Source organism: Anabas testudineus, chromosome 8, assembly GCF_900324465.2.
Source record: "Anabas testudineus chromosome 8, fAnaTes1.2, whole genome shotgun sequence".
Classification (NCBI taxonomy): Eukaryota; Metazoa; Chordata; class Actinopteri; order Anabantiformes; family Anabantidae; genus Anabas; species Anabas testudineus.
Genome location: NC_046617.1, coordinates 20,153,792 through 20,169,414, shown reverse-complemented (window position 1 = coordinate 20,169,414; position 15,623 = coordinate 20,153,792). Strand labels below are relative to the sequence as shown.

At 43.8% G+C, this 15,623-nt stretch overlaps 1 protein-coding gene across 2 annotated transcripts in view; it reads left to right on the top strand.

Annotated features, from left to right (window-relative positions):
- Positions 1-1,844: 1,844 nt before the first annotated feature.
- ntn1b (netrin 1b) overlaps positions 1,845-15,623 on the top strand; it is a 38,047-nt gene continuing 24,268 nt past the window's right edge. Inside the window, exons 1-2 of one of the 2 annotated variants that reach the window (XM_026360716.1) lie at positions 1,845-2,064; positions 2,236-3,271. In XM_026360716.1, coding sequence (XP_026216501.1) covers positions 2,257-3,271 — 1,015 coding nt within the window. In that variant the 5' untranslated portion in view covers positions 1,845-2,064; positions 2,236-2,256. Of the gene's footprint in view, positions 2,065-2,100; positions 2,150-2,235; positions 3,272-15,623 lie in introns of those variants that run through there. The other variant, XM_026360724.1, reaches the window with a different exon arrangement.

The window sequence follows — 15,623 nt, the reverse complement described above, 5'->3', positions numbered from 1 at the left end:
AATAAGACAGAACCAAACTGAACTAACCCTGTTATATAACTGAAGTAGATTTAATTACGTAAAATCAGGAGATACAGGAAGTAATGTTCTGTGTGTGCAAAGAAACGAGTGATTTCAGATAAGTTCTGGTGATCAGATACAGAGACACACACACACAGAAATGAAGATATTCAGCGTGTGCACTGAACTTATCTGACAATGTTACTGGTTTGCACCAGTCTGCAGACGTGTCCATTCTGTTTGTGTCGTATAAACAGCGGCAAGAAAAGGTCTGTGATCTGATCTTCAACAAGTCAAGTAAGAGTATTAACAAATATAATATAGTTAAAGTAATAACACAAAAAAACGTTCAGATCTTTCACGTCTTTATTAAGAACAACCATAAAAACCTCACATCACGAGTGGAAAAAGTATGTGAACCCTTTGAATACTGACTTCAATAAAGCTACTTGGAGTCAGCTGTTGTCATAAGTTAAGAAAATTAGTTTGGAGGTGTGGAGGTGTGAACTAGAGCTACTTCGAACACTCAGACTTTTTGAGTTAGCTTCAAACAAGAAGAATACGTTTATGTGAGCCGTGCCTCGCCAAAAGGAGCTTTCAGAGGATCTATGATCATAAATTGTTGATTTACATGAAGCTGGAAAAGGTTAGAAAGTGATGACAAAGACTTTAGAAACTCACCAGTCTACAGTTAAACAATCTACAAATGGAGACACTTTGGGACTGAGGATACTCCACCAGAGACACTGGTTAACATTTGAATTCTTGAGTCTTCAGTAGGGTTAACATTGAACTAGCAGGGCGTCTCTGATAGGACACCACGAAGGAAGCTGCTGATTACTAAAAAGAACATTTCTATAAACAGCTCGACTGTGTAGTTTAGCTGTTTAGTGCTGATACACTAGTGACCTGTTGTGAAAGAAAAACACCAGGTGACAACATCGGTGACGTCGTGGAGTCATGAAGCAGCACTGGGAGAGGTTTCATCAGTGTGATGTCCGTCTTACAGCGTGGAAGTCCTGAGATGTCCACACAGAAAGTGTGTCTGATGTTTCTGATGTTGCAACAATGCAAAGACTTTAAGTATCTTAGTTTCTACTGTATCCACCCAACAGTTAAACTGACTTTAAGAGTTGACAGAAGACTTTGAGACAAGTTTTCTCTTTAAACTGTGTGAAGTAAGATACTAACTGAAAATGAAAAACAAATAGAAAATAAAAACACGACGTGTTATTTGAGTCGCACTCTGTGCATCTGATTTACTTCCACTTGAAACAAGACAAAACAAATGTTGACATATGAGGGAAACTTCATGACGGGCGGTTTCCTCTGATAAGTGCAGCACAGCAGCTGATTTCCCTTAAACACATCAGTTCATCTCAAAGATGCAGGATAGTGGTTTAAGACCAGGAGGAAAACAGTGTGACCAGCACATAGAGATGTGTTAATGTCATGTTCTGAAGGCCACAGGACACACAAGCTGGGTTAGAGACTGTCCACTGTCAAAGATGAGAAACACTCTGAACGTTGACTTGATGTGATGTTTACAGGAGTTGTTGTGGCGCTAAAGAGACACTGACTGTTCCTGTGATGATCTAAAGCATCTAATGTCCCAACAGAACTCCTGACAGTCTGTGAACTGAAAATATTCGGTTATTCAACATGTGCTGTTTAGTTTTTTACTCAGGTTTTTCACTTGTAGTTCAAACATTCTCCCTCAAGATGTCGCTGCTCACTCTTCCTGAACAAAGGCGCTCAGCGGCTCCTCTCCTCTCCTCTCTGTGCGCGGACCCCTTCTTCTACTACAACAGAGAGGGAATGGGACAGAGAGAGATAGAGGTGGGCAGAGGTGTGACACACAGAGGCAGAGGGAGCCCTGCGGAGCCAGCTGGGTGTTTGCCATACCTTATTTTTATTTAGGAATTCCAAAGGGAGGTGAAGGAGCAGTGGGTTTTTCGTGCGTAAACGGGTTTGGTGGTTTTCAGGATTCTTAGGAGTTCTGCTCCACTTTCAGCTGAGGAGTTGGTCTGGAGGTAGTGTCCTGGGTGGAGTTTTCTTTGCCTCGTAAGAACATTTCATAAACATTTTCATGTTACACGCTTCTCTTGTGCGTCCAGGTTTTCTGCCTGCGTCTCTTCGTGTGATTTCAGTGTGTGAATGTTTTTAATTGTGTTCATTTTCTAATTGTTCTAATTGTTAATCGTGTTTTATTCATTCTGGTTATTTTGTCTTCAGCGCTGCGGTGCACGGATTACAATGCAAAGGATTTTGGAGGTTTGGGTCACCTTGGTGATGGTTTCTGCGCTGACCAAGGCGGTTTTTGCAGGATACGGGCTGAGCATGTTTGCTGCACAGTCTTCCCCTCCTGATCCGTGCTATGATGAGAACGGGAACCCGCGGAGATGCATCCCCGACTTCGTCAACTCCGCTTTCGGGAAGGACGTGCGCGTTTCCAGCACCTGCGGTAACCCCGCCGCCAGGTACTGCGTGGTGACCGAGAAGGGAGAGGAGAGGACGAGGGACTGTCACATGTGCGACGCCGCGGATCCAAAGAAGTCCCATCCACCTGCGTATTTAACAGACCTGAACAACCCTCACAACCTCACCTGCTGGCAGTCTGAAAACTACATGCAGTACCCGCAGAACGTCACCCTCACCCTGTCTCTGGGTAAAAAGTTTGAGGTCACCTATGTGAGCCTGCAGTTCTGCTCACCCAGACCCGAGTCCATGGCCATATACAAGTCCATGGACTACGGCAAATCATGGGTTCCGTTTCAGTTTTATTCCACTCAGTGCAAGAAAATGTACAACAGGCAGAATAAAGCGACAATAACCAAGCAGAACGAACAAGAAGCGATCTGCACGGACTCCCACACAGACATGCACCCTCTCACTGGTGGGCTCATCGCTTTCAGCACCCTGGACGGCAGACCATCGGCGCACGACTTCGACAACTCCCCGGTGCTGCAGGACTGGGTGACGGCCACCGACATCAAGGTGATCTTCAGCCGGCTGCACACTTTCGGGGACGAGAACGAGGACGACTCGGAGCTGGCCCGTGACTCCTACTTTTACGCCGTGTCGGACCTGCAGGTTGGAGGTCGGTGCAAGTGCAACGGACACGCTTCAAAATGCGTCAAGGACCGAGAAGGAAATCTGGTTTGTGAGTGCAAACACAACACCGCGGGACCGGAGTGCGACAGGTGCAAACCGTTCCACTATGACCGACCCTGGCAGCGCGCCACGGCCAGAGAAGCCAACGAGTGTGTCGGTAAGACATCTTCTCTTTTTCGTTCTCCATTCCAGATTAATTTTAGTTTTTAAAATAATTATCTGTGTTCCAGATGCTGTTGAAAATAAGGCCTTGATTAGACCTTATACTGTCCGGTTTTACGCACAAAGTTTACGCACCGGCCTGTTGTTCATTCGTTAATGTGCATTTTCACCATTTTCATCAGTTTTTTTCTCACTTTGAGTGAAAATATTGTGTTTCTAATTTTGTAAAAATATGTTTTGATTAAAAAAATATTTAGACAGTTTAATAAAATGTGATTATTAGTAGAGTGTAATTATTTTAACGTGGCTCTAAAGAACGGCTGGTTAAATACAGGCAGATGGTCCCACGATGGACCATTGAACCATTCAGATTTTATTTTTAACAAAAAAAACAACTCTAATTTAATTAAACAAAGTATTAATACAATTATCTATTTAAAATAAACTGGTGTTTAATCCAAAATAAAGAATTCTACTGTTTACACAAGTACAGAAAAAGTCACGTGTGTTTAAAGAGATGTTAAAAACTAATTTAGTACAATTTTAATTTAAATAGATCATTTGATAAATGATATTAAATAATAAATCATATCAAGTCGGCTAGAAGAAGCGTGAATACGCACGATTTTTCTGACTAAGTTTACACTGTGTCATGTTTCCTGCTGTTACAGGAATTATGAATGATCTGTGAAGTGTTATTTCCACGTTTTGTAAGCTCTATATTTTGTACAGTTGTGTCTGTACTTTATTCATTAGATTTTTTTATCAGCACCCAGAAGAATTCCTGAACAGAAAAGAGGCAGCAGGAAGTGATTTCAGCACAGTGCGCCTGTCCCACTGCCTAACTGCGTTTTGATCTGTGTTTCCGACTCTAGTAGCGGGTTAATAGGAAGGAAACATTGCAGCTGCAGAGATAGACTGCAGGGGCGTGTTGTGTTTCCTCAAGCAGGTGCTATTACAGATCGGATGGGCGATTAGGGCGGTTTTATTGACATTTTTGGCACGTAGAGTATAAACTGCCACTTTAGAGCCAGTAAACTATTCAGAGACCAGGACAAAGCGCGAGGTAATTTGAAGCCAGATCTAAGATTTTATTGTAGCTGCACCCAGCCTGAGATGCTTACTTTCTACAGGGCAGGGGGCTTGTATCAACAGCTCAGCCCCCTGAACTAAACCTGGAAAAGTAACAAGTTCCAACACTGCCATGGTTTGCTCAACCAAACGGAACAAGTGAACATGTTGTTCTCCTTGGCCTCCGCCTTTGGCCCCTGCAAAGCCAGCATGTGAGTTTATTTTACTAAAACAAAAGCTTGTCACTTGTGGCATCCATCTGGCTGTCAGTGGGAGGCCCCCCTTTCACTATCTGCCTTTTTGTGTGAGTGGTGTCATCAGATAAAACCGCAGAGAAGCCAGACTGAGCTTGTCTGCCAAAGAGGAAATAATATGGGTGGCCTGACACCTTAGCATGAAAGAAGACGACCCAGGGGAGGGGTTGTTTCCATTGAGGTCTGGCAGTGGGGCTGCAGAGTGGTTGGTACTAATGATCTGTCTGGAGTTCTCCTCCCTGCTGTAGGACATTCAGATATTAAGAATGGAGTGAGAAGGAGAGGTGTGGTCGACGGAGAGTAGGTGGTTTCGCTCACAGGCGTCAAGGAAGCAAGACAAAGTCAATTTCCCATGACTCTGCATGCAGGGCTGCCATCATGTTGTCAGGACACATTTATGTTGGCAGCGGCAGCTTTTGCATTCCTATTAGCTGGAGCTGCACGACTTAAATATGTGTCCAGAGAACCAGGGCTTCAGCCAGACCAGCAGCGAACACTCGGCTTCCTGGAACGTACTGAGTACGTTACTCTACTAGAGCAGAGCCTCTGTGTGAAGTGACCAGTGGTGGCTCTGAGAGGTCAAAGTGCAGCAAGGGTTACAAGTAGAAACCAGCTACTGAATCCTGAAAAACTTCACAGGCTTGAAAAGACAGTCGCAGTGTTCGATGTATAAAAAAAGCACGACAGATAATACGACCAAATACAGAAAGGTTTTCAGGGGCCATCAGAAGAATAATTAGAAATGACTCAAAGAAAACGATTTAAAAAAAGACAAAGAGATAAAAGAAGAAGAAGAAATAAATAAACAGATGCCGACAGTCTGTAGTCGCTTGGTGTTTCAGCCCTATGGTGGAGGACCAGGTCTGTTCTGTGTGTTGTCTGGACTCTGTCCGTGTCTGTAGGACATTTCCAACTGTGCTCCCTCTCCACTGAAACGGTTCTTGAATAAATTTGTGAAACAGGTGAAAACCTTTAACACACGAACGCGTGATCATGTTTGACCACGAGTCGTAATAGTTTATATGAAGGAAATGACGGCGGTGAGAAGCGCGCATGCGGCGACGCGTTGGCCCTCCTGTCCCAGGCAGCTGCTTCATATTCTCTCCATGTTCAGCGCAGCTCTGACCCCTGACAGTCAGGCCCCCGCTCCTCTACGGCCTGACTGATGGGCTGTGAAGGGAACTGTGGGAAACTTCTACTTGCCAAGTGGGTTTTGAGGCAAGTTGAAAATAGTAGCCTCAGTCACTCATACGTGTAATTTTGCACTTGTTTAATTTCAACTTTGTTTTTGCTGTCACCCTGCCATGCGATGTTCTGTTTTCTAATGGCTCGCAGTCAGCTCGAGCTTCCATCACTCTTGTTTCTTTACACTTTTGATGCACTTTCAGAGCCCAGCACCTCTACATGTCTGTTCCTACGGCTGGCAGGCTCAAATCCGGCTTCACAGTTTCAAAGGGTTGCCATTTCATTAAGCGACCCTGTGTTGTGGGATAGAAATCTGTGCATCTCTGATCACAAAGTCAGATCCCATCTGTCCTGAAAGTGTTGTGTTTGGTGTTCTGCACAAACTATGTATGTGTGTGGTTATTAAACCTACACAGAAATCTTTGTGAGGAAGAGTCGACGTGTTTGCCACCCACCAGGCAGCTGAATTAGGTTATGATTGTATCAATTGGCTGCTGGCTCTGCTCCCAGCCGGTGCAGCACATAGTGGTACTATCTCCAACAGCTCTGAAAATACAGAACGCACAGAATATAAATAAGATCTGATGATAAATATCGTAGAGGTGATTTGAGAGCACAAACACAGGTGGGTGTGTTCAATTCAGTATTATGAAGCCAGGTGTAATGAGTCTGAGTTCATCTCCCAGAGCCCTGATGATCAGTAGTCCTGTTCAAAAGGGGGTTTAAATTTGTAGTTAGTGATTCTATTGAACATTATTATAAAAGTTCATGTAGTTTAATTGTTTTTAAGATGATTTAGTTTATATTTGTACAACTGGACACGTGTGTTTTAACTACTCCCTTCAGTACTTGTGGCTGTATTTTAAATATTTATCCAGTACTTATATCTTTTCCAAACATTTATTGATTAGGTTATTTTTTTGCAAACTAACATTATTATTTCATTAAAATTAAACTGTATTTAAATTTATTATACATTTTGTGACACATCAAACCACGACAGAGGAAACGCAGTACAATGGACACCACGTCTCCACAGCTAAACTCAGCTCTCCTGTTTGTTTTACCTTCGAGTCGTGATGGTGTGAAGATGTTTTTAGTGACATCTCGTCTCAGCTGGAGCCGTCTTTGTGCAAACTGACTGGACCCCTGACACCGTTTCTGTTTATGATGACTGTGCTGCCTGTTTCTGCTGGGTACCAAGCAATAGAAGAGAAGAGAAGCACACTGGTGGTTCTCTGGTGTTCTGGCTCCTACCCCCCCTCCCTTCCTCTTATTCTGTGGTCCATCATTGTCCAAGTATCAGGGGAGCAGAGTCAGCATTGAATTTGTAGCTGAAACACATTTGAGGGTTCTAGGGTTCTTTTTGTTTTGCTGACTTCTGTTTTGATGCTTTTAATACTTTGAATCTTCGACCTCGCTGTAACAGCCTAAGAGAAATTCTTTATTTGGAGGTGAATAAAGCAGAAATGCCCCAATGCACCAACATCCAGTAGTAAACATTTAAAACAGACTCTGGTGATCCAGGAAGAAACATGAAAACAAATCAATGTGACCGTGAGCGTCTCGCTCTTGTTGTGGGTTGTTTGTTTGGATCCACATTAGTGATTATGGGGTAACAGTCATTTTCCCTCGGGTACACAGCAACCTTAACAGTATTACCATGTTCAGATGTGCTGTGCAAATAGTTTAAATGAAACCAAGACCTGAACACAACTGGACAAATTACATGTCAGAAAGATGACATGGAAAGAGTAGTTGAGGTAATGAGAAGAAAATGAGAATAAACACGAGCATGTTAGCAAAACAGATACTATGATAAAGAATCAGCTGCGGTTAATAAGAAACAGGTGTGGTGCAGGTTAGGAAACATTCACAGCAGCATGGAAAGACAGACAACAGTGAAAAAACTCCATCAGGAGCAGAGTGCGAGTTAGATGGACGGATGAGTCTCAGTCATCTAGAACATGTCGATGCCTGAGTGCAGCTCAGGGCCACTGGGACCGTTCAGAAGGTTTGACCAAAGGGAGTTAGGAGAAAGTAATCACAGGTGGCACCGACCCTGAAGCAGAAGTGTACAATAAACCGTCACTTTCAATCAGCAAACTCAAATACGAGGCAGACTCACATGTGCTTTTCTTAAGAACATGAAGAGAGGAGCTAAAAACACGAGTTTAGCTTTGAGGACTCGCGTGAGAGACAAATGGATCCAAACCAGCTACAGAAAACTGGAGATGGACTGAGACCAATTATCACTAAATATTCTGTAAAATCCAGGATTTTGTGTTTGTCAACCCAGTCCCAGTAAAAACCATGTTTCTATACAACTAAACTGAAAGCAGGAATACGTTCTGAAATAAAACATGATTGCAACCAGCTCTTATTTTCTGTTTATATAATGAGGATCTGTTCAGTGTAAATGTTAATAAAGTTAATAGTGAGTTGAAAGCAATGAAATGTACCTGAACTTTATTTTCAGCCAAAATATCTTGTCTTGCAGCGCAACACGACACTTCCCACAAAGTTAATAAAGTCTTTTTGATTAGGTTCAGGCACTGAACTCACTAACTGCCTACTCGTGGTTAAGGTTAGAGAAAGACTATGGTCCGAAAAATGAAGGTAAATGAAACAGTAAATTAGGACATAAACAAAACAACAATCTTTATCTGAGCTGGAACTTCTCTTCAAGCCTGATCCCAACTACGTGAATCTGACATTAGAAACCATCCGTTCAGCTCAACGACCTCCTGGTGATTTGCTTTCTGTTAAAAAACGTAGCTCTGTGTTCCTTCATACGATTCATCTGATTATGTTCTCTACAAACGTGTAATGGTAAATGCAGTGTAGCAGCATAGGAACCAGGGTTGGAGACATATGGCTGAGCTACAGGATCTATTGTAGTTCAGTATCACAGAGGTTGTTTTGCTTTGGATTATACTGGATGACTCTACCGGAGGTTTGGGTTGTACCAGGTTCTCAATTAATAATTCAACTTTTTAACCATTTAATGATGATATATGGCCTAATAACAGCTTTTTAAATGTTAAAAAGATTTGTGATGTTGTCTTGTGTAGGTTCAACCTTGGCTCGTAACAACCGCCGTTGTCTTGTCAAATACCAAAACAGGTCCAGACTGATTTTGTGCCTTTGTATTTTACCCTTAATGCTGCGGCTCTAAACGGATCTTTTATTACTGTAGAAAGCAGAGAGAGAGAAAATGCTGTTATTTTGTTAAACTGCAACATCAATTTAACTAATTGTTCAGTGCTGCTTTGTAATAAAATCTGGGTTTCATGCAGTCCCTGTTGCATAATTAGTCTGCCTGAAGTTACTGCGTGTTTTGTTATCGCTGCTGGAACTCTAACATAAGTGGTTGGTACGTGGATCGTGGAAAATAAATGATAAAACCTACATATTTTGTAGAAAAGGGTTAAATACAATAAAAACGATACACAAGCTGCAGTTAAAGGACTGAAATGTGCACTAATGGTTCATTCTATTAAGGTAATAAAAATAAAGTATTTTAATATAGTAGAGCAGACGCAGGCACGGCCAGCGTTAGGATTGAACCTGGACGCCGTTCAGTGCTTAATAACATTTCTACATATCGTCCAAAAGCTGAGCTCACCATGACTAAAACCTACGCTAGTTTAGTGTTCACATGCTAACACTGATGACACTGAGGATCCCAAACATAAACCTCCCTTAAGTCCACACATGGAGAACAATACTCCTACAATTGGTCTTTACTCTGTCGCCTCCAGTCTCCGTTGCAACATAAACCTAAGTGACTTTTGTTAAAGGTTTCTCTGTGCACAACCAGACCATAAAACAAAGACATGTATTTGGGGGGGATCTCAAAAAATCCATGCTCTGCTACACTCCAGTGTCCTCTGGGTACAGGCTGCATGTTTTGAGGATTTTGTTTTGTTGAGCTCATAATTCAACACAGACACGATGGTTCGAGCCAGAAAGGTTTCACTCAGGCTTTTAAGAGCATGCTGAAAAATCTATGATGTGGAAGGCGGTTTGTAGAGGTGGTCGATGTTTGGGGGAGAAAATGTTAGCTTGGATTTAATGTTGGTGTCCTTCATGGATGTTGGACATCGTGGCACGAATGTTGACCAGTATGGAACATATGCAAAGTACAGCGGCTTCATTCAACAATGTATTTTAGTTTTGACTAGGAGGTAACTCCATCCACTGGTACAAGAACAACATTTAGTCATTATTATTCATACGGTGACAGAACCAGCACATGTCATTGCTGGGACTGGAATCCAAACCCAAACCAATGGATTTTTCATTATGTGCATTTGTCCAAATGAAAATAAGAAATCAATACTGAAACCCAAACAACACTGTGGTGCAGTCGACCATTCAGGGCGGTTTGGTTTTTAAATGCAGCAGAGGTGTAAACTTTAGCTCCCGGTCCAGCTGACGTGCAGCTGAAGAGATTTTACTTTTGAAATTAAATCTCTTCAGTTCCCAAACAGACCGAGTGTTGTTGCAACACAACAATAAACATGTCCCATCCCAACTTTTTAAAATTGTGTTCATGGCCCCACTTTTACACACTGAACCCTGTACATAGACCGTAGAGCCACTCATTCATTCATTTTGTTTGAAACCCTTTCCAGCGTGTTGTTGTTGGAACAAAGGTTTTAATTTTGCTGTTTTTTGGAGGCTGGTAAACTATGAACTGACTCGCCCACTGCTAAAGAGGGAAGAACGTACGCTGCAGTGAGTGGAGACTGAAACACTGGGACGTTTCAAACTGTTTGTTTCCCCTGTTGTTTATTTGTGTTTGTTCATGCGGCGCCTCGTCGTTCACCGAGCCAAGATGAAATAGATGCAGATGTGTGTGAGTATGTGTGGATCCTCAACTCTTTGAGTCCACCATCTGTCTACGTGGAGCTGACTGGGGCTTCCAGGGTGGCATCAGGACCACCTAGTGCGTGCGCATCGAGGCCCTTTGAGGCGCTGAAGCAGGCCAGGCTGGGAATGATTAATAGGCCAGCGGAGTGACACGCTCCACAGCTCAGCTTCAGACCTGCAGCCAGCTCCCCTGCTGCGCTGCCACCCGACACAGCCAGCTCAGTGACAGCGCCGTTTGTACACACAACACGCTTTCCTCAGTGTCACTTACCCGACTTACCCCCTGTGCCACCTCCCCTTCTCCCCCCAAAAAGCATTAAGGAACTCTGCAGTGGAGGCATAAGCTCCTTTGGCTGGTACCATCCTCCCTGCTGCGCTGTCAACACGGGGTCTTTTTACCGGAAGACAAAGGCAACGACCGACAACTGGATCAATTATCCTTGAATAAAGTCTTGATCCTTATTAGAATGACACTTACAGCAGCTTTGCAGGGGCGTTCCACCACGTTGAGGGGAATATGAAAAAGGCTGAAGCTGCATGTGTGTCATGTTTTAAAATTCACTCTTACTTAACTGAGTTATAATATTTCTAATCATTTCCCACCGAGCATCAGGAATGTCAGCTGCTAATTGTCCTGCTGCTCGTTTCATTAACAGCCACCGATCTTCAGAACACTTTAACACAAACAAAGCGCAGACATAATAAGCACGCCATGAGAAGGAAATGGAGTTGTCGGTTCTTGTTTCATATTTGTTTTTCCAGATAAATTCTGCGTGGGCTTCTGTGAAAGGTCTCTGTTGCTCCATAATGGATTTTTACATCCTCCTGTCTCCATCTCTCACAAACCCCAGTGGCCAATTCTTCTCTGGGGGAGAACGAGGAACCACTTATTGGATTTGAGGGGTTATCCAGCAGGACAGATAGAGGACTGGAGAACAGGCTAGCTACCAGACAGCCGCCCCTACATGACTATAAATATTCCAGGGTTCCACATCTGCTCATGGGAGGGAAAACCTGGAGATTCACTGTTTGCAATCGTTCCCCTGCTCACTGTGTTTGTGAGATTGATGTCTTGCTCAGACTGGGAGTAGGGAATCATCCACAGGCAGAGGATTAGGGCGCCTTCTAGCCTTCCATAACTCTTCCAGTGTGAGTGGGCATGACCGCCTGTTCCCATCCTCCTCTGGTTTGTTGTACGGGTCACCACAGCTACTGTGGAGCAGATGGCTCCTTCACGCTCACACCAAAAGTAGAAAGTGACGTCCTTCCTCTCCGGAGCTGCTCAGCTCTGAGACGTACACCAGACGGTTCCCTCCTTTTTCTCTGCTCGCAGTGAAACCTGCAGCTCTCAAGAGAGTGATGTGAATGTGGTTTACAGATCGTGATGCTCAGTTTCTCATGACAGTGAGTCAGAGATAACGCGCTGTATCTGGGGCCCACTAAGTCAGGCAGCTGGGAAAAGAGCGGCCTCAGAACATGTTGGATCACATGATGTGTTGCTATCAACACAAATTTCACGATTAGTGTCAGCAGTGAATATCTGAGGTCCTGAGGCCGGTGGTGTCTTTTTGTAATAGTTTTCAGTGTTTAGCTTTGTGTTTATCGGCTCTACATGTACAGGAACACCCCTGAACACCTCCAACTGGAAAAACAGATTGTCAAACCGTCCCCAGCTCGTCTCAAAATTATCAACGATCACGCAGACGAAGCTGCTGGACCAGTTGGACTCTCTTTAGTAATTCAGTGGTTACTTAAAAACAATAAGAAAGACACAGAAAACACTAAGTACGGTGTTTTTAGATGATGGATTATAAAAGTCTCTCTGTATTAAAGTTATAGAGTTTAACCTCCTTCACCCTCAGAGGAGTTTTCTGTAAAAGGAGAGTTAGGGCTGATATGACTGAAGTAAAAGTACACAGTAACACAGGATAACATGATGCCATTATTCCTGTGAATCCCTCATGGGTTTGAGGACAATCTGAATCCAATCCAGGAAAGGAGGAGTCTGCCACTAAAAATAAAAACTACTATATAAAGACACAATTACAGAAGCGATTATACAACACTTTTCCCACAGGCTGAGTTAAAACTGTCATCACGCTTCACACGATCAGACGTGTAAAATTAGCGGAATGCTCCTTTAACCAGGACAGAAAACAAAAGCTGATGTCAGCGTCTATCACGATCAGACGTGTTAGCGTTTGATTGACAGCAGAGGCCTCTCACGTCTTCATTAATCGGAGCCATTTGTTTTTCTCATTACAACAGTAGTTGAAGGTTCACCGGGTTCCCGCTGAGATCGCCAGCAGCTGGCGCGCTTCAGGAAGAACCAAGCCTTTTCCTCTTCAACTCAACACCATGTCCTGGAAGCCACCTAGCAACCAGAACAAACTCTGGGACATAAATGAACACAGTAGTAAGAAAACCTTTACGGTGACCTTTCAGTGTTTCCATAAAAACAACCATTAACAGTCAATTCCCTAAATTTTTCCTTCCTGTCTGGAGAAAATGTGACCAGTCGGTTTTCCTGAGGTGGTGTTCTTCAGGTTTCCTTCATTAAGTCACATTATGAGCTCGACTTGTGTCGTGAGCACATAACGTTGTAATGTCCTGCAAGGCTCCAGTGAACATCAACTTAGATTTAATACAAACTGGAAAGCGACAGCTCTTCTGGGTTAAATGTTTTGATGCAGACTAAAAACACACTGGAGAGATATTTTCACCATGTGGCTGGTAATAAACAGGCCCTCTGAGAAAAGTGGAGAAAAGCACAATAAACACGCCACAAGAACGATGGATTGTCACCTCAGCTTCGGGATTTACAGCCTAGTGGCTTCCTGCCTCCAGCTCCCTTATTCCCTCTGCATGGGGGAACGCCGCGGAGGAGCCGCGTGCCGGAGTGTTAAAATAACCTTCCTGCTCTGTGGGGAAGATTTGGACCTGAGCCCAACAGCGGCCACCGAAGTCCCGCAGCAACCTAGCTCTGTTTAGATGTGTAGGGCAGGTTTAGTCTGGAGAATGTTCCTCGTCACCACAAGCTCAATTATGCTGCATTCGTGAAATGTCAGGTTTACTGTAAATGCAAGTTTCCATGGGAAAACTATTCAGGTCAGCCTCAAGTTGGTGAGTACAGTCAGGGTACGGTCAGATGTTGCATCAACACTCCAACCGAAATCCCTATTATCCATAATTACTCATACTGTAAGACACATGGAGTTGGGACTGTACAGTAATGTGCATAATGTGGTTCAAATGGTAGAATAGGAACAAAAATAACATATAGCAGCTCTGTATATGCATAAAAAGTGTCACCGCATGTATCATAGACAGAGTAAAGAAGCAGCTTCCCGAGCAGGTTTAATAGATTGAACACCTGAACTGAGACAAGAGCAGAGAATTAACACTTAAAGTTGACAAAATGAAAACAACACAACTGCATCATCGGACTGCGCTGTGGGAGCACACGTGAAATAGAAATGGAACAGAATCGTGCTCAGTGACTGTGGACGTTTTCATCACCTCTCCCACAAACGTGAGGAAATAAAGTGGAGGAAGGAAAGGAGCAGCCTGTTTCCACTTCGTGTCATAAACGAGTCAAACACGCATATCACAGACGAATACACTTCTATTAGACAATAACCTGAGCACAGTTACGTGACGAACCGCCCCCTGTCGGCGCCTTGAGCTTCTGCCAGCCGGCACCAGGATGTTCTTCCACCGATCCGTCAGCTTCGTGCTTTAATTGGTCATTTTAAGTCCAATCTCGTTTCCTCCAGTGTTCGTTCAGGAAACAAACTGCACATTTGATTAAGTGACTCAACGCAAGATTTGGCTAAAGGTCACATTCAAACAGTGACCTCTGGTGTGGGAGGATCAGGTTTCAGAGAGGCCCTGAGAACAGACTCATCCTCGGGTCTTTGTGTCTCTTTTCGTCCCATCTGCTGCTCTTTCTTCCATTTTTTATCTCACTGCTGCTTTAATTAGCAGGTTTACAGCACATGAAGACAAATAGGTGATAGAAAACGGGCGACACGCAACAGAGATCCGAGGCGAGATCAGTGCAGTTACATGGCATAGCAAAGTGAACCAGCAGCCCGCCCACCCCCGCCTCCCCTGGAACACTCCCAACCCTACAACAAGAGGATAAATGGGCTGAGATATGCTGGCCATTATGCATTATTATTCATAAGAGAGGGTGTGTTATTGTTGGCAGCAGCGAGCAGCGGCTGTTTAGAAAGAGGAGTGAATAGCTTCGGTCATTACTGATTGCACAATTACAGGAGGTTGCTGCTCGCTCCTTTGTCTTGTATATAATGATTCAGATCAGACAGGGCTCACCTACATTTCTACAGTAAGTGGCAAACAGTAAATATATCGTAGCACCATTTTCAGAACAGATGCATTTTAATTAGACTTTACAGTCTCTGCAGATCAACCTGGCATCATTAAAGTGTTAGAAAGAACTAATCACCTCCGCAGGTCATGACTATCCCAACACCAGCTAATCTTAAATTACACTGGCTAATGGTGCATTGTGTGAGCTGATGTCACATTGCATTACTTAATGGCATAAACTGTACCGAGAAGGACCCTGGAGTGATACCGGGGCCAGGAAGACTTGGGTGGCTGTTTATGTTGAGGCGGTGCATTCCCCGTTCACCAGGCAACCAAACGGTTTACGAGCAGTTACTCACACAAAAATACGGGGCGGGCTGATTGCTCAGCTAATTGATCTCCACCAGAGATCACAGAGCTGCGCTCGTAAAGAAAGGGAACGCCTCCCATGACATCAGTGCGTGCTGCTTGGTGAAACTCATTCCCACACTTACAGAGGCGGTCTGCAGAGTCAGGTGGAAAACACACACGAGCATGCAACAATTCATCAAGTGTTAGAGCAGGAGAGCGGATCCCATTAAGCAAAGTATTCTAGAGCGGTCCAGAGAAAAATAAAATAACAGA